Source organism: Ovis aries, chromosome 12 (genome assembly GCF_016772045.2).
Source record: "Ovis aries strain OAR_USU_Benz2616 breed Rambouillet chromosome 12, ARS-UI_Ramb_v3.0, whole genome shotgun sequence".
Lineage (NCBI taxonomy): Eukaryota > Metazoa > Chordata > Mammalia > Artiodactyla > Bovidae > Ovis > Ovis aries.
In genome coordinates, this window is record NC_056065.1 from 29,880,630 (window position 1) to 29,900,017 (window position 19,388).

Below are 19,388 nucleotides of genomic sequence, written 5' to 3' on the forward strand. Positions count from 1 at the left end.
TGACTACGACCCTAAGAAATTCAGTTCACATAGTGACTCCATACACAAATGTTACCTGACATGAAAGCTTCATGAACCAATACTTACCTTTATTATGTGTAATTCATCCTATTTTCTACTTCAGTCTATCTGATTATTTTCTTTTTACTGCCTAGTCTTAATCCACTGAATTGATTTCACAAGGTTTAAAAAATACTGGCCCAGTTACACTTTCTGTTTGGAGTAATAAAAATGTTCTGGAAATAAAGTGCTGATGGTTCTATAAGACTGTGAATGTACTTAATGTTACTAAAGTGTACACTTAAAAATGGTTAAAATGCTAAATTTTATGTGATATACATTTTACCACAATCATAATCACATTTAAAAATGGTCCAGCAAATGTAAACAGAAAAGAGTTTCTAAGGCTTAAGCTCTGAGGCCTCTGGCATTCACAGGAGGATAAAAAGCTAGGGGGCAGGAGAGGGGGACTAGGAAAGGGCAAGAATTTAGAAACTAAATGAAGAAAGGAAAAAGTGATCAACTGGAACAAATGCTGAGAGGTTTGACTAAGATGAGCAATGGGAACTGACAACTTCTGACAGGACAGGGATGTTGGCAGAGTAGTTTCATTGAAGGCCTAAGGATAAAAGCCTGACAAGACTGGAGAGAGGAGAAGGTGAGGAAGAGGAGACAATAAATAGAGAGAACTCTTTCAAGGAGTTTTGCGCAGAAAAATGTGAGTAGTTAGAAGGGTATGTAGAACTTAGGGAAGTTTTTCTTTAAATGAGAGATATAATCCCACATTTGTATGTTGAGAGGAATAATCCATCAAGATGGAAAATTTGATGATAACAAGAACACATGTAACTATAAACCTGTAACTATAAAGTCTTTGAATATGGTGCCCAACAGAAGCAGGGGCAGTTTTTCCTTATAAAAGGAGGTAAGGCAAAGTCAAGGTATAATGCAGGTAAGTAGGTAGTATAAATTCTCCCGACAGGTAGGGAGACAAGGAGGGAGAAAGGGAAGGAGAAAGAAAGAAAGAGACAAAGAAAGGAATAAAGTTACCAGGTAAGAGTGAGAAAGAAGGAAAAAAGGAATGGGATGTCAAAAGTATGAGAAAAAAGAAGTTATAAAACTGTTGCTTCAGAGAATAGAAGAGGAAATAGCCTAGGGAAACAGAACTGCGGGAAGTACTGAGACTGCACATGAGGTTTGTAATCACATATTTTAAGTGGGACCAGTCAGCATCGTGATGCATTTTTCTCCAGCCACACTAGGTTACACATGTTCACGTAAAGAGTAAGCAGGGAGCTGGAACAATCAGGGCTCGGATCTTTCCAGAGTATGGGGAGGAAGGGACAAGTTCGTTTGAGGATGTATATAAGACAGTGATTCAAGCAACAAATCACAGAGCCATATTCTAAGCTAGTCAAGAACAAAATAAATTGAACTAAACAACAGAAACATATTTTATGACAATCAAAAAGTTTCTGGTTTCATTTAACAAAATTATGAACAATTTCCTAAATGCTTTGACAATTAGGATTGCTTCCTCTGATCAGTAAATGTCACCAACATTCACCATGTTACACAGACCACAAGTATCTCTTTCTCATCCAGGCCAACAGCAGCTGCTTGAGGTTCTCTTGTCAGAATATCTGGACTCAACCACTTCTCTCCCCGTCTAACACCCCTACCCTGTCCTTGGCTTGCTTGCATCATTCTACTCTTGGTTCCCTACCATCTATTTTTCCTCAGAAGCCAAAGAATTTCAAAACCGTAAATCAAATTATGTCAACCTGCTTTCAATCGTTCAATAACTGTCATATTTAGAAGAAAAATCCAAACCCCCAACCTTGACCTTTCAGATCTAACCACCTAGCTCCTGGGTATCTCTCCAATCTAACTCCTCACCTCTCTGCCCTGTTCACGCCCAACTACACTGGCCTCTCTCATTCCTCCGTCTCTCCAAGAACATGCTCATCTCACGACCTCTGTGTTTGCTCTTCCCTGCAACCCCCTACCCTCCCATACACACAGAGTTCATTCCCTCACTGCATTTAGGTCTCTCTGCAAAGTAATACACACACGGTTTATTCCCTCCCTGCATTCAGGTCTCTCTGCAAAGTTACTATAGAGACCTTCCCTGACCATCCACCCAACAGAGACTGGTGTGCCAATGTTTTTCTCTCTCTTCCCTGTTGTATTTTTCTTCAAAGCACCTGTCACTTACCCACTATTATAACATATTTTTCTGTCTCCTCACTGGACTATCAGCTTCATGAGAGATTTTCTGTGTATTTTCTATATATATATTTCAATAAATATTTATTGAATACATGAATGAGTCCTTTTAAAACATCTTTCTTTGTACATGCATTAACATATACACTGTTATCTAGCAGTACACAATGCAATTTTAAAAATAAATAAAAAGCAGATTGTGGGTACCTGCTCATTTTTCTAGTTAAGGGGCATATAGCACACAACAGTTCTAGCTGTAGCCACTAAATAAAACAGCAGCAACCCCAGAGTCTAGTGTCAGTCCCTCTTTCAGGAGACTTTGGTCATGTTCATTTGCTTCTCGTGAGAAGCAAAAGCTCCTCGTAAAGGGTTAACGTCCTGAATCAATTCTTCTGTTCCTTGCCCTTATGTTTCTCTGGAATACAAAATACCAGATTCTGCTAGAAATGAATAGATTTTTTTGTTCTGATACAAAGAAGGGCAGATTACTTACTGGGCCTACACAGTTGAGGACAACTGTTGCCTGCTTAGCCATTTCATCAAGTGAGGCTGGATTAGTGATATCACAAATTATTATTCCAACCTCAGATGACAGTGTCGGTCTTCCTGAAATAAAGAATAAATCGTTTTAGGCAAATCCCAATACAGTATTAGATCTCCCAGATCTTCCTTTCATAATAACCAGTGATGGCAAACGCACTAAGAGCTAATTCTTCCTCTCAAACATAACAGTTGTTAAACAGGTAATTTAAAAAAGGGAAAAGACTATGAGGTAAATGGAGTTAATACGAAGGGTTAATAAAACACATTGTTGTTGTTTAATTCCTAAGTCGTGTCTGACTCTTTGCGACCCCAGGGACTGTAGTCTGTCAGGCTCCTCTGTCCATGGGATTTCCCAGGCAAGAATACTGGAGTTGGTTGCCAGTTCCTTCTCCAGGGGATATTCCAGATCGAACCCCTGTCTGCTCCACTGTAGGGATTCTTTACCACTGAGCCACTCGGGAAGAAGTTCCCTAATAAAACAACTTAACGTTTAAAAGAAAATCTAACATAAGGAATGTGTAAATGACAACTCTATGTAAAATGCCAATTTTACAAGTTTTCAGAAGAGGATTTTCCTGTCTTCCTCTCCAGGAAGAATTATCAATGCAGTTTCTTATCAACTATTAAATAACTACATATGATAAAATTATCAGGTGGAAGGGAGTTAACATTAACATGATGAAACAAAAGAGGATTGAAGTGTAAAACACAGTCTAGGGAAGAACATTTAGGTTCATAATAAGGAAATAATTGGAATAAACTGAATCAATAGAGTACAAAGGTTTCACGAGTCAAGGTGTACTCCCTGCAGTAACTTGATGTGTGCATTGTAAATGGTAGCCAACTAGGCTGTATCCATACCATCTTCTTGAACAAAATAAAAAGGAGGAATTTTTAAAAGGAAATTTTAATAATCAAAGTATTTCTTCTGGAAAAGTAAAGAAAGACCAGAAAGCTCTTCGGGAAAGATTCTGTGCTTGGTAGTGGTAGCAGGAGAACTGTAGAAGAGTCAGCCTACATGGTATCTCCTGTACAAACCACAAACAAAATAGGTTCCAAATTCCCACCATAACAGGACTCTGTGTAGAATTAGAAGGAAGTGAGATGAAGCTTAAACAGGAGAATGAAGAATATCCAGAACTCTAACAGGTGCTATTTGTCTGTATGAAGGGGCAGTAGGGTGGAAAGCTACAGTTAAAAGCAACTGACTCCTAACCTAAAGGTCTCCCTGCAACCCAAGGGCTATGAGATTAGGGTGTTTGTGTGTATGTGACTCTCTCCTCCTCATCTGAATCCCAGCATTTAGAATAGGACCTGACATTTAAAAGACCACTCAATAAAAACATGTTTCAATGAATGCAGGAGTAAGTAAACGCCCCAGACAAAACCACACCAAAAAAGTTGGGGAAGGTTTAATAGAGGGACTGCTGGAGAATTCTTACAAGCAAAAATGAAATTAAAAATTAAAACCACAACAATGTCATCATTAAAAGTCCTAAGCTTTCTCTCCCATTTCCAAAACGCGGCAGAGAGTACAAACAATGAAGAAGCCAGTGCTCTACTGTTCTATCCGATCAAGTGTCTAGAACTTCCAGCCCTGTAACCCTGGAAGCGGGGTACAAGGTACCCCTGGCTCTAGACGGGGAGGGAGCAGAAAGGAAAAACTAAAGTTCCTGTTTCGCCAGCGGGAGATTCCCTAAGGGAGAAACTGAAGGGGGGATTTCTCTCTTTTAGTTTTAGGAAATGGGGAAAAGCTCTGACACCATGTGAAGCATCGCTCTCTTCTTCCTGGCCTCTAGCAGGTTTGGGAACCTCGAGGGGCACCCAAGGGAGGGAAGCGCTCATTGAAGGCGACGGGAACCCCTCAGCCGGGAGACAGAGGCTCGTGGGGGTGAGAGCCGCGGCGGCGGGGCCGAGCCCAAGGTCCCGGGACGTCCCAGCCTGCCCCCTTTACCCAGCTTCATGGCAGCCCTCTCCAGCACTCGCAGCAGCTTCTCCCGGGAACGGCCCGCCACGGCCCAGGGCAGATGGGTAGTCCGCTCCGGGGACACCTGCTCCCGCGCCACCTCCTCGGTCACGAACTGGCCGGTAAAGCCAGAGGCGCCGAACACCACCAGGTGGAAAGGCCTCTGCTGGGTCGCCATGACGAACCCACAGCGACGCAAGGCCCGGGGCGGCCTGAGCACACGGCGCCTGCGCCTCAGGCAGCGACCACAGTACCGGGCGCAGCAACCGCCTCTGCCGCGGCCGCTGCGGTCTCTGCCGCCTGCACACCGCGCTCCCGAAGTCCCGCGCGCACCGCCTAGCCACAGCCACGCCCACGGCCCCGCCCACGCCGCCCGGTGCCCAGGGGGGCTGCCACGCCCACTCCTCGCGTGTGTTCGCCGGAGCTGCCCGCGAGGGCTTTGTGCTTCCCAAGCTTCCCAGGTTGGCGGGAGCAGACGGTGGCTACCCTCCGACCCGTCGATGGTCTGACACAGCTCTGAATCCGTTAGGTGTCGCATCTTTTCGCTCTTCCGTAGGCTGGAGGGGGCGGCGGCTGCAGCCAGTTAGTCCTCTTTTTTTTTTTTTTGGCAAGAGGAGGCTGCTCAAAGCGAGAGTTTGCCAAAACATGATGGACTGCAAGGAGATCCAACCAGTCCATTCTAAAGGAGATCAGCCCTTGGTGTTCTTTGAAAGGAATGATGCCAAAGCTGAAACTCCAGTACTTTGGCCACCTCATGCGAAGAGTTGACTTACTGGAAAAGACATGCTAGGAGGTATGGGGGCAGGAGGAAAAGGGGACGACAGAGGATGAGATGGCTGGATGGCATCACCAACTCGATGGACGTGAGTTTGAGTGAACTCTGGGAGATGGTGATGGACAGGGAGGCCTGGCGTGCTGCGATTCATGGGGTCGCAAAGAGTCAGACACGACTGAGCGACTGAACTGCACTGAACTGATGGATGCGAACTCTGCCCACGCCGAAAACCCTTATCTTTTTGTTTGTTTGGTTACGAAGCACATTACCTAGAGAGTGTCTGCTGAGCCAGGTGGAAGTGGAGGGTGGACACATGGGTCCCCCTCCCAAGGCCAACTCTGCAGCGCCCTCTGCCGCAGGCTCCGCCTCCACCGTCTGAGTGCCCTCCAGTCACCTGAGGGACGCCCCCCTTGGTGATGCAAAACACAGTTAATGGTGAAGCTCCGCTTACTAAGGACTATAGTCCAGGATACAGCCTCTCAGATGCCTCTGAGGAGCTCTTCTGAAGAGGAGGGGAGAAGTCATTATATATGGGACTTCAGTGAAGGGGAAGCAAGCACACATTTTGGCAGAAGGTTGCTGCTACTTCCGAGGCAGAGATGTCTCCGTTAATGATTTTAGTGCTTTTCTAGGTATGAGAAAATGTAAGAGATTAGGCTCATAAAATCTCCTACTATCTGAAGATCTGTTCTGCCGACTTTTCCCAGAACACAAGAGTGTTTTTTGGGAGGAGGGTCGGGGGGGCTGTTGTTGAAGGTCAGTGATTGCAGAGGCTAGTGACTCCATTCTTATAGAACCAGATGGCAAGTGACAATTTTTAGTTGACTGTATGAATATGAAATGTTAGCAGAATATATGACACATTTTTATTTTTAAAAAGAGCTGTGGGGGGAGCTTCCCTGGTGGCTCAGTGGTAAAGAAATCGCCTGCCAGTGCAGGAGACAGGGCTCCATAGCAACTAAGCCCATGCACCACAACTGTTGAGCCTGTGCTCTAGAGCCCGGAAGCGGAAACTACTTAGCCAACATGCACTAGAGTCTGTGCTCCGCAACCAGAGAAGACAGTGCAATGAGAAGCCTTGGCACCACAACTAGAAGCCCCTGCTCTCAGCAACTAGGGAAAAGCCTGCACAGCAAGGAAGACCCAGGACAGCCAAAAATAAATAATTTTTTTTTTAAAAAAGAACCTTAAAATGCTTAAAAACACCTTACACATCTTAAATAGTCAATACATGTTAGTTATTGTTAATAGTAATAGCAATAATTATTGAGGAGTGGGTTTGTATGAATTAGGGAGGAGGAAAGGGACTTGTACTTTTCACTTTTTAACCTATTTATCCTTCAATAACTTTTGTTTTTATCTCTTTGACTGTGCTGGGTCTTAGTTGCCGTATGTGGGATCTAATTCCCTCACCAAGGATCAAACCTGGGCCCCCTACATTGGGAGTGCATAATCTTAGCCACTGGACCACCAGGAAAGTCCCTAAACTTTTTGTTTTAAACAGGAAGTACATTACCTTTATAATCAGAATTTTTTAAAAAGGAACAGGAGCTGGCGTTGAGAAGGGGCTAGGGAGCAGCTGTGGGGATCACCCTGATCATTTGCAGTCCTGCCGCTGAGGCCAGTTCCTCCTGCCACTTGGACAGGATTTTTGGTCCACTGTTACACACAATAATATGAATGAATCTCATAAACACTAATTTGAATAAAGAAAGTTGGGTAAAGAAAGAATACATCTGTATGATTCCCTTTATTTGAATTTCAGAAGCAGGCAAAACCCATTTATGGTGACGGGAGTCTTGGATTTGCTCTTGTGTTGAGCAGTCCCAAGTACTGCATTTTGGACTCTTTTGTTGACCATAATGGCTACTCCATTTCTTCTAAGGGATTCCTGTCCGCAGTAGTAGATATAATGGTCATCTGAGTTAAATTCACTCATTCCAGTCCATTTTAGTTCGCTGATTCCTAGAATGTTGACGTTCATTCTTGCCATCTCCTGTTTGACCACTTCCAATTTGCCTTGATTCATGGACCTGACATTCAAGGTTCCTATGCAATATTGCTCTTTACTGCATTGGACCTTGCTTCTATCACCAGTCACATCCACAACTGGGTATTGTTTTTGCTTTGGCTCCATCCCTTCATTCTTTCTGGAGTTATTTCTCCACTGATCTCCAGTAGCATATTGGGCACCTAATGACCTGGGGAGTTCCTCTTTCAGTATCCTATCATTTTGCCTTTTCATACTGTTCGTGGGGTTCTCAAGGCAAGAACACTGAAGTGGTTGCCATTCCCTTCTCCAGTGGACCACATTCTGTCAGACCTCTCCACCATGCCTGCTCATCTTGGGTGGCCCCACAGGGCCTGGCTTAGTTTCATTGAGTTAGACAAGGCTGTGGTCCTAGTGTGATTAGATTGACTAGTTTTCTGTGATTATGATTTCGGTGTGTCTGCCCTCTGATGCACTCTTGCAACACCTACCATCTTACTTGGGTTTCTCTTACCTGGTACGAGGGGTATCTCCTCACTGCTGCCCCTCCTGACCTTGAACATGGAGTAGTTCCTCTTGGCCCTCCTGTGTCCACGCAACCACTGCTCCTTGGACGTGGGGTAGCTCCTCCCGGCCACTGCCCCTGTCCCATCACTTCATGGCAAATAGATGAGGAAACAGTGTCAGACTTTATTTTTTTGGGCTCCAAAATCACTGCAGATGGTGATTGCAGACATGAAATTAAAAGATGCTTACTCGAAAGGAAAGTTATGACCAGCCTAGACAGCATATTCAAAAGCAGAGACATTACTTTGCCAACAAAGGTCTGTCTAGTCAAGGCTATGGTTTTTCCAGTAGTCATGTATGGATGTGAGAGTTGGACTGTGAAGAAAGCTGAGCTCCGAAGAATTGATGCTTTTGAACTGTGGTGCTGGAGAAGACTCTTGAGAGTCCCTTGGACTGCAAGGAGATTCAACCAGGCCATTCTGAAGGAGATCAGTCCTGGGTGTTCTTTAGAAGGAATGATGCTAAAGCTGAAACTCCAGTACTTTGGCCACCTCATGCAAAGAATTGACTCATTGGAAAAGACTCTGATGCTGGGAGGGATTGGGGGCAGGAGGAGAAGGGGACGACAGAGGATGAGATGGCTGGATGGCATCACCGACTCGATGGACGTGAGTTTGAGTGAACTCCGGGAGTTGGTGATGGACAGGGAGGCCTGATGTGCTGCAGTTCATGGTGTCGCAAAGAGTCGGACATGACTGAGCGACTGAACTGAACTGAACTGAACTGAGCAGTCCCAGGTCAGCTCTTTTCTTTTTTTTTTTAATTTACTTTATTGAACTAGAGTTGATTTGCAATGTTGTATTAGTTTCTGGTGTACAGCAAGGTAATTTGCTATATATATATATTATTTTTCATATTATTTCTATTATAGTTTATTATAGGATATTGAATATTGGTCCCTGTGATATATAATAGGATCTTGTTTCTTTATCTATTCTATATATAATAATTTGTATCTGCTAATCCCGAACTCCCAGTCCATCCCTCTCTCATTTCCCCTTCCCCTTGGCAACCACAAAGTCTGTTGCCTATATTTGTCTGCTTCTATGTCATAAATAAGTTCATTTGTGTCATACTTTAGATCCCATGTATAAATAATAGCATGGTATTTGTCTTTCTGGCTTATTACACTTAGCATGATAATCTCTAGGTCCATCCAAGTTGCTGCAAATGGCATTATTTCATTAATTTTTACAGTTGAGTAGTATTCCATTGTAGGTGTGTACCATATCCTCTTTATCCATTCATCTGTTGATGGGCATTTAGGTTGTTTCCAGGCCTTGGCTATGGTAAATAGTGCTGCTATGAACATAGGGGTGCATGTATCATTTCAAATTATAGTTTTGTCCAGATGTATGCCCAGGAGTGGGATTGCTGGATCATACAGCAAGTCTTTAGTTTTTTAAGGAATCTCCTTACTGTTTTCCATAGTGGTTACACCAATGTACATTCCCACCAACAGTGTAGGAGGTTTCAGGCTGTTCTTAAAGTAATCCTCTATCTGATTGATTTCCAAGGAATTCCTTCTCTCCAGGGACCAGCATAGAGGTTCATTTCAACCCCAACATAGCACCAGGAAGAAGGGGAAGATGCTTCCCCCTACAACAGAAGATGGGTTGACTTGTGGACAAGGCTGCTGACCTTCACAGAGATGGAGACCCTGTCCTCTGAGGCTCAGGGGTGAGGGGTAGGAAGCAGCAGGGGAGAGGAGTGAGAAGGGAGAATTCAGCTGTGAGTGGTTGCTAGGTAACAGCTTTTCTCCTTGACCATCAGCTGGGAGTGGTTGCTAGGTAACAAAGCTCTTCTCCTTGACCAAATTCTAGCTAGACTCCTCTGAGCCCTCTTCACAACTAGGCTTCAACCTTGGCCTACAAAGACCTGGGCAAACACTGACATAGTTTATAACAGCTCAAGGATGCAGCCCTAGGATGACACTACACTCCCTTAAAGTGCCTGCAGGAGAAAGATCAGGGCTGCAAAAATAATGTGTTGCAGCCAACACCTGAAGACAGGGCCTCTGTCTCCCAGCCTCAGTGGAAGGGTAGGAGCCTGACTTCAGTAAACACTGATTAGCAAGCCCAGATTGGTGGCACACAGACCAACTGCTTACCACTTTTTGTGATTTTTTTTCCCCGACTCTACTGAGTTCATCTCCCTCACTGTTCCCTCCTGATCTCTTTAAATGTCCAGACACCTCTGTTGAGTTCAGTTTACACTGGACTCTTTTCCCAGCTGTAATAATGTATTACTGATTAAAATCTGTCCTTACACATTAACTAGTATCTGGCTTTGTTCATCTTGGATGTAGTAAACCAGAATGATAAATATAGGAACATTGAGGGGATCTTAAGGGTCCATTTGCAGCTGAAAAAAGAGAAAAACCAACTTGTTCTGTGCAGGTGAGGCTGCAGCGCTCCAGAGCTCAGTAGGCAGAAAGCAGGCATGGACACGACCCATCTGAGGACATGGTGCGGCTGCTTTGGGTAAATGTGAAGGGGCAGAAGGATGGGGAGTCGTTTAGAAGGTGTTTTGATTGCCAGAATTACCTGCTGAGCTCCAGTGAGTAAATTATGCCTCTAAATGTAAGCAGAAGGCAAGGAAAGCAACAAATCCAAGTCAGAAATTCCCTCATGGGCATTTAGAACACATTGTGCTCTCAGCATACAGCAAGCTGCAGAATGGTGCAACACAGGTCCAGCCTTTCCACCAACCTCTCCCCATCCTGCTGGAATGACTCAATGAAAAGGAATTCGTTTGGGTTGATCTTATAACAAATCAAAAGAAATTAAGGTTTGTGTTTTTTTTACCAACTAAAGTAACTATTTCTTTTTTTTTCTTCCCTTTATTTTTATGTATGATTTCCTCCTTTTTTCTATAATTAATCTAAAGATATGTCTGTTAATGAAAGTGCTTTGTACAAATCCTCAGAGATCTGTGCTTTATTATTTTTAACAAATGAAGTGGCCAATGATGCAATAAGATCAGTTATTAAATTTTTAGAAATTTTGTGAGCCAGTTGAAGCCATATTGGTAATTTGAAATCAGCCATGGTGGGTGTATTCACATTATGAAAATTGGGAAACACTAGAAATCCTGAGTTTTCCCTTAGGAGATTGTTCATATTCACCAGCATATCACCAGAAGCATTTTACAAAAAAAAAAAAAAAAAGGAAAGGATGGAATCAAGAATATTGTAGAAAGCAAGAGAAGTCTGGAAAAAGCTCTTTGATGATAAAATTAAAGATCAGTTTAATAGAGGGGAATCTAATTTTCCTGACCCTGTCAAAGAATCAATTTGTTACAGGCTAATTATTCAACCTCTGGTTTCTGCGTTTCCTTTGGGTAAAAAGATAATAGGACCTGATGACAAGCCCTTATTTAATAAAAGTATGATAAGGCATATATGTATTTAAGCAGTGATAATTTTCTATTTTGAAATGAATGTACCTCCTCTTATAAGTGATGTAATTTGGTCAGGCAGTGCCATCCTCAAATAATGACCTGAGGTATCATGAGCAGTCTGTTTCAATTTGCCTATTTCTAAACTAAAAAAAAAACAAAGACTGTAAAGACAACATCCCATGAAGCGATACATAATATCTTAATCTTCCCATATGCTCAAAAACTTAATCCTTCAGAAACATTTTACTTGTATCTACCTGCCAATTGACAAGTCAAACAGCTTTCCACCCTTCAACAGTGAAAACAGTGAGCCTTCAGAGAGATCAGGGACCAGCATAGAAATCTCACAGGTGCTTCTATCTTCAGCAAATGACGTGACATTCCTGCTGAGGCCCACGGGAGACCACCACACCATCTATAGAGTACTGAATTGATGTTTTTGTACTGCTACCTGTCATTTTTAGTGCAAGTGATACTTGGGGAAAAAAAGCCATACTCCCTATCATTAACATTGTGTGAAACTGAGAGCCTACTATGTGATGGGAACCATGCATGTCCCTTTTAGACACTGCTTTTGCTGCCAGCAAGTAGAGACTTCTATTAAGCTGTAGTGAACAGAAGTTCTCCAATCGACCTTTGAGCCTTGTATTACAAAGATCAAATTTTGAAACATTGATCTATTAGGAAACTCAGCATACCACATTGCCAGTTTACTGGTAAGACGGGCAGTTAGAATATTTGGTCTGTATTTCCAGAGGACTCACAGTAATTACAGCTACCTATTATGTACCAAGTACATGCCAGACACTTTACAAATATTTACAGCTCTCCAAGTTACACATATGACTCTCATATTATTGCCAAACTGAACTTGGGTCGACTTGCCCACGTGCAACAAAGCCAAAACAGTCACACCGTACAACACAGTGTAGAGGACCACGCAAGAATGGGCAGCTAATGCTCAGAAGACCCACACTCCCTGATGGCTTTCAAGGCAGGCTTTTGAAAGGTGATATTTGGGATGAGTATTGCAATTCATTGACTTAATTTTGATTGGTTGGTGTTGAGGTAACAAGGTGCTGTTTTGGGAATCTTAATCATCAGGTTTCTGGTTCCACTCAGTCTGGGGTCTACATAATGTGGTCAGCATGTAGGCACCATCCTTCACCTGGGTGAGGGGCTTAGTTTCTGCAGAATAACCCAAAATATGCATAGATTGTTATATATATATATATATATCCCTTGAGGAAGAACTATGACTTTGTTTTATCCCTGAAGAATTGTTTAAGCTGTCATTAATTTTCTTGCTGGACTGCTTTTCCTTTTTTTCCCTGTTTCCTACTTCCTTAATTAGGAACTGCTCTTTGAAAGTTAGAGAAGGTCTAGGAGACTAAAGCCATTTTTCAACAAAGAAGAAAAGAGGGACAGTGATACTTCATTATAGTTTTGATTTTCATTTCTCTAATAAGTAGTTATGTTCAGCATCTTTTCATGTGCCTATTGGTCATCTGTATGTCTTCTTTGGAGAAATGTCTTATTTAGGTCTTCTGCTTATCCTTTTTGGATAGGATTGTTTTTGTTGTTGTTGAGTTGTACAAGCTGTTTGTTTACTTTGGAAATTAATCCCTTGTTGCTTGCATCACTTGTAAGTATTTTCTCCCATTCTGTGTGTGTGTTTGTGGGAGGGGGTCTTTTGGTTTTGTTAATGGTTTTATTTGCCGTGAAAAAGCCTTTAAGTTTAATTAGGTCCCATTTGTTTATTTTTGCTTTCAGTTCAGTTCAGTCGCTCAGTCGTGTCTGACTCTGCGACCCCGTGAATCGCAGCACGCCAGGCCTCCCTGTCCATCACCAACTCCCGGAGTTCACTCAGACTCACGTCCATCGAGTCAGTGATGCCATCCAGCCATCTCATCCTCTGTCGTCCCCTTCTCCTCCTGCCCCCAATCCCTCCCAGCATCAAAGTCTTTTCTAATGAGTCAACTCTTTGCATGAGGTGGCCAAAGTACTGGAGTTTCACCTTTAGCATCATTCCTCCCAAAGAAAAGACAGATCAAGAAAACATTTTAAAATGTTGCTGCAATTTATGTCAAAGGCTGTTCTGTATGTTTTCCCTTAGAAGTTTTAGAGTATCTGATATTACCGTTAGGTCTTTATTCCATTTTTTAATTTATTTTTTAAATTGAAAATTACTGCAAAAATCCATGATGAACAAAATATGAAAATTTAAAATAAAGACAGAACCAGTGTTTCTGGTTTTTGAGCAAAAAAAATTAGGGGTGGGAGCTCAAGATTTGTGCTGGCATGGGATGGTGGTAGCTATCAAGGCGTCAGTTTTGGTTATGTTAAGTTTGGGATGTCTATGTTACATCCAGGTGAGGACTGTCAAGTAAGCAATTAGAGATTCTCTATTGCAACTGAGTTCCTGGTGGGCTACAGTCCATTGGGTTGCAAAGAGTCAGACACAGCTTAGTGACTAAACAACAGCAACAGTGAATTGCAACTCAGGGTTGGAATCTGCCTGGAGTTATATGTGTGGAATTATTGGTGTACTGAGATCATGAGTATAGGCAGAAAAAGGAAGAGGACTAAGAACTGAGCCCTGGGGCACGCCATTCTCTAGAGTTACCCTGTTCAATACAATAATCTCTACCCACATGTGGCTATTACAATTAAATTTTAAATTAAATTAAATCTAAAATTCTGTTCTAAAAATTAGTCACAGGTTTTGCTTTGTTTTTTTTTGGCCAAGCAGCATGCAGAATGTTTCCTGACCAGGCATTGAACCTGGGCTTCATAGTGAAAGTTCTGCATCTTAACCACTAGGCCACCAGGGAACCCCCACTAGCCACTTTTTATGTCGTCAATAGCCACACATGTCTACCATATTTTCCAGTTCACATAGAGAACGTTTCTGTAATTTCAGAAAGTTCCACTGGACAGTGTGGATTTAGAGGGGAGGAAGGTGAAAAGAAATCAGCAAAGGAGAATGAGAAAGGACTAGAGTGGTACAGATAAAACCAGGAGAGTGTGTCATCTTGGAAGCCAACTGAAAAAGGATGTTTCAAAGAAGACACTTGTTCCCTGAGCCAAATGCTACTATGCTCAATCATCTCCAACTTTTTGTTACCGTATTGACCATAGCTCGCCACACCCCTCAGTGCATGGGATTTCCCAGGCAAGAAGACTGGAGCGGGTTGCCATTTTCACCTCCAGGGGATCTTCCCAATCCAGGGATTGAAGCTGTACCTCTTGCATCTCCTGCATTGGCAGGAGAGTTCTTTATCTCTGCACTACCTAGAAAGCCCTGATAATATGTTATGTAATAATGTTACGCTATCTTGTTCCCCAACAACCTTTGTCCTTTCACTCAATAGTTGTGATGAACATTCTTGTACATATATCTAATTGCTTTTGTGTCCTCATGTCCTGGATATATATCTAGGGGTGAAGTGCTGAGTTACAAGGTTGGTATATGTTTAGCTATAGTAGATACTGCTAGGCAGTTTTCAAAAGTGGCTATTTCAATTAACATTCCAGTAATTTAAGATAATGTTCCAGTTGCTCCGTATCCTTGCTAGCACTTGATATTGTTGGTCTTTTAAAATTTTAAGTCATTCTGGTTGGCATATAGTAGCATTTCATTGTGTTTTAAATTTTGTCTTCACATGATAATTATTAATATAGATCACCTTTTTTATTGATCACTTGCTTAGAGCAGTTATTTTCTCACTTGTGAAGAATGTGTTCAACGTATTCCCTTTCCCCAACTTTTTGGTCTTATCGATGATATTAAGTTTGAATACTTGATTAGGTGATGTGTGAAGTTGCTCAGTCGTGTCCGACTCTTTGCAACCCCATGGGCTGTAGCCTACCAGGCTTCTCCCTCCACGGAATTCTCCAGGCAAGAGTACTGGAGTGGGTTGCCATTTCCTTCTCCAGGGGATCTTCCCAACCCAGGGATCGAACCCGGGTCTCCCGCATTCCAGGCAGATGCTTTAACCTCTGAGCCACCAGGGAAGCCCCTGATTAGGTGATATCTGCCTTAATTCTCAACTTGGAAGATTCCTTTTTCTCCTTTGTCGTCGGTAAATGATCTATGGGGAGAGAGAGACTTGGAGACTGTATGCATATTTGGTTCAGTGGTGTTACCATCTATTGATAATGTTTGCCTCGATAAGCTATAACAGTGATAGTACAATGGGCACTCGTGTTTTTTGCTTTCTTAGTTGGTTTATTTGAGTCTTCTCTCTTTTCTTCTTGGTGAGCCTGGCCAGAGGTTTGTTTATCCTTTCAAAAAAAACAACAGTTGGTTTTATTGACTATTTTCTATGTTTTTATTTCTATTTTATTTCCTCTCTGATCTTCATTATTTCCCTTCTTCTGACTATGCTTTGTCTATTCTTTTTCTAATTCTTTCAGGTAGTAGCTTAGTTGCTTCCTTGAGTTTTCCTTGTTTTTGAAGAAGGCCTGTGTTGCTTTGCACTTCCCTCTTAGGACTGGTGTTGCTCCATCCCACAGATTTTGTATGGCTGTGGTTTCACTGTCATTTGTCTCGAGGTGTTTTTAAGTTTGCTCTTTGGTTTCACCATTGACCCATTGGTTTTTAAGTAGCATGTTGTTTAGATCAACTGTATGTTTGAAGGGACTACAAGTGATCCTAATATTTTTGCCAATTTTTAAATTGGGTTGTGTGTCTCTTAGTGACTCGCAGTTCTTTCTCAACAGAGGTGCTTTATCAGAGATAAGAAAGCAAAGTGTCTCCCAGTCTGTGGCTTTCATTTTAACTGTCTTAATAGTATTTTTCCTGAACAGAATTTCTTAATTTTCATGAAGCTCAGTTTATCATTTTTCTTTTAAGGTTAGTGCCTTTTGTGTTCTATTTAAGACAACCTCGCCTAGTCTATGTGTTCATCTAAAACTTTGTTTTCCTTTACACATTCAGGTCTGTGATCCACCTTAATTGTGTGTGTGTGTGTGTCAGATAGAGTGTCAACATTCATTTTTATACAGATATCCAATGATTCCATCAACACTTACTGAAACAAATGTTTAAATTTATTTTAAAAAATCTGAAAAAATTTATGAGCCAATTGGAAAGATTTGAACACTGAATATCTGATGGTATTAAAGTGCTGATGCTATTTTTCTTAACTGTGACAATAGTACTGTAGTTAAATTTTTAAAAAACTTGTAGAGATGCCAAGTGAATTTTTTTACGGATGCAATGATACAGTTTCTAGGTTGGCTTCAAAATAATGCAGAAAATATCAAAATAATGCAGAAAATATATTGGCATCACAAGTTAAAAGTTCTTTGCCCCCCCCCTCCCAGGTGGAATAATTACTTCTCTCTGGATAAATTTGTTATGAAAATTAAAACCCCAGAATGAGTTAGGATGATTATTATGTTACATGTAATCATACATGCTTATTTCCTCATGTATTGTTTCCAGTCAATTACACACCTACACGTTGCTGTCAAGCAGCTCTCACTGGTGTTCCCAACTACTGCCTGCACATGTCAGTATTTGTATCCATCAGGGTCCAATTAGGAGAGAGAAATCACTGTGTAATCCTAACATGAAAAGTTCAAGGTAAAGAATTCTACATCACAGTCAGTCAGTTCAGTCGCTCAGTTGTATCCCACTCTTTGCAACCCCATGGACTGCAGCACCCTGGGCTTCCCTATCACCAACTCCCGGAGTTTACTCAAACTCATGTCCATCCAGTCAGTGATGCCATCCAACCATCTCCTCCCCTGTCTTCCCCTTCTCCTCCTTCTCTCAATCTTTCCCATCATCAGGGTCTTTTCAAATGAGTCAGTTCTTTGCATCAGGTGGCCAATGAGGGATTGACTAGTAACAAATAAAGAGAACCTTAACCAGCATAGAAATAGCAGATATAAAGAACAGCCAGTACCCATAGGAAGAGAAGCAGCATCCAAGGAAGAGCTTCCCCTCCCACATCTGTGCAGCTGTGACTCACCGAATGGTACAGAAGTTATTGTTGGTGCCAGACAGTGGAAGTTTCTAGAAAGCTACCCTCTGAAGTGTGAAGGAAAAGGGTTCATGGGCAGTTGTCTTGATCACTAGAGGCACTCTACTATAAAACTGCATGGGAGCGTGGAGACACCTAGGATGGAGTTGGGGAGGTGGGGTCTGTGGGGGCTGCTGGCTGCAGGGCAGAGCAGAGAGGGGCCCAGTGCACAGTGTCCCCACAGGTGCCGGAAAGCTGCCCAGTAAGCACCCTGAAGAAAGTGAAAGTGAAATCACTCAGTCGTGTCCAACTCTTTGCGACCCCATGGACTATAGCCTACCAGGCTCTCTGTCCATGGGGTTTTCCAGGCAAGAGTACTGGAGTGGGTTGCCATTTCCTTCGCCAGGGGATCTTCTCAATCCAGGGATCGAACCCGGGTGACCTGCATTGCAGGCGGACGCTTTACCGTCTGAGCCACCAGGGAAGTCCTTTTTCTTCTGTATTGTCTCTCTGGCCCCCTCTATTGACAAAACTTCAGCGCCAGCGCCTCAGGAAATATTAAAGACCAGGATCCATTTTCACAGCTCAGTTTAGTTCAGTTCAGTTCAGTCGCTCAGTCGTGTCTAACTCTTTGCGACCCCATGAATCGCAGCACGCCAGGCCTCCCTGTCCATCACCAACTCCCGGAGTTCACTCAGACTCATGCCCATCGAGTCAGTGATGCCATCCAGCCATCTCATCCTCTGTCGTCCCCTTCTCCTCCTGCCCCCAATCCCTCCCAGCATCAGAGTCTTTTCCAATGAGTCAACTCTTCACATGAGGTGGCCAAAGTACTGGACTTTCAGCTTTAGCATCAGTCCTTCCAAAGAAATCCCAGGACTGATCTCCTTCAGAATGGACTGGTTGGATCTCCTTGCAGTTCAAGGGACTCTCAAGAGTTCTCCAACACCACAGTTCAAAAGCATCAATTCTTCAGTGCTCAGCCTTCTTCACAGTCCAACTCTCACATCCATACATGACCACTGGAAAAACCATAGCCTTGACTAGATAGACCTTAGTTGGCAAACTAATGTCTCTGCTTTTGAATATGCTATCTAGGTTGGTCATAACTTTCCTTCCAAGGAGTAGCGTCTTTTAATTTCATGGCTTCACAGGCTAGTCCCAAACCATGAATAATGTGGAACTGAGAATCACTCAATCCGTAAGTGACACAATACCTAAAATAATGACTTTGTGCCAGGGAAATATTGACTTAGATTTGGATTTAGAAGCAATAAGGCAGCCCGTCAGTCTTTTATGTGCTGTGTTTAGATTAGGCATTGTAGGTTATTGAGCAGCAGTGTGATATGATGGGAACAGTTCTATCACATATGGACCATTCTTAGATACCTATATCATTGTACAGAAAAGTGCTTCCTCTCTCGTAATTAAAGCAATTGCATTTAAAATTACTTCACTGTACCATTTTACGCCACTTTATTTGGCAAAACAAATGAGATAATGAAGCCTGATACTCGTCAGGTATTGAATGCGGATATACGCAAACATTGTTAGCATCTTCAGTTTATTGCAAGAGTTAAGGAAAAGAATTTTAAAGAATTTAAAAATAATCACATTCCTTTATTCAGTAATTAATACCTCTGAGTATATTCTTACAGAAATGATTCAAAATAAAGATTTATCTGTTTAAGGTAGTATTATCATTATTAATAATTATACAAAATATTAATTTAAACTTAATATTTTAGTAATATATTGAAAAAATTAATGTTATAACTATTGTAAATTCATGAGATTAATAATTGTAATAATTTTAGAAATAGAATGTCCACATGTCCAATGAATAGAGAATGGCTATGTAACTGAAGATGTGGTAACACCAATTTAAAATGATAAATGTAAAAACTACATGCAACATAGAAATATGAAGATAAAATTAGG

The 19,388-nt window shown here is 42.1% G+C and overlaps 2 protein-coding genes and 1 non-coding gene across 5 annotated transcripts in view; 1 reads left to right on the forward strand and 2 right to left on the reverse strand.

The window, feature by feature from the left end:
• Nucleotides 1-5,033, reverse strand: part of SCCPDH (saccharopine dehydrogenase (putative)) — a 29,165-nt gene extending 24,132 nt beyond the window's left edge. Inside the window, exons 1-2 of the mRNA XM_015099184.3 lie at nt 4,727-5,033; nt 2,723-2,835 (exon numbers count right to left, since the gene is read on the reverse strand). Coding sequence (XP_014954670.2) covers nt 2,723-2,835; nt 4,727-4,916 — 303 coding nt within the window. The 5' untranslated portion in view covers nt 4,917-5,033. The remainder of the gene's footprint in view (nt 1-2,722; nt 2,836-4,726) is intronic.
• Nucleotides 5,034-12,379: 7,346 nt separating this feature from the next.
• LOC101115386 (LINE-1 retrotransposable element ORF2 protein) overlaps nt 12,380-19,388 on the forward strand; it is a 52,545-nt gene continuing 45,536 nt past the window's right edge. For all 3 annotated transcript variants that reach the window (XR_003591058.3, XM_060396393.1, XM_060396392.1), the window contains exon 1: nt 12,380-12,481. The gene's annotated coding sequence lies outside the window, so the exon portion shown is untranslated. The remainder of the gene's footprint in view (nt 12,482-19,388) is intronic.
• Nucleotides 15,418-15,489, reverse strand: TRNAS-GGA (transfer RNA serine (anticodon GGA)). The gene has a single exon. It is a non-coding gene; the product is annotated as a tRNA-Ser (tRNA).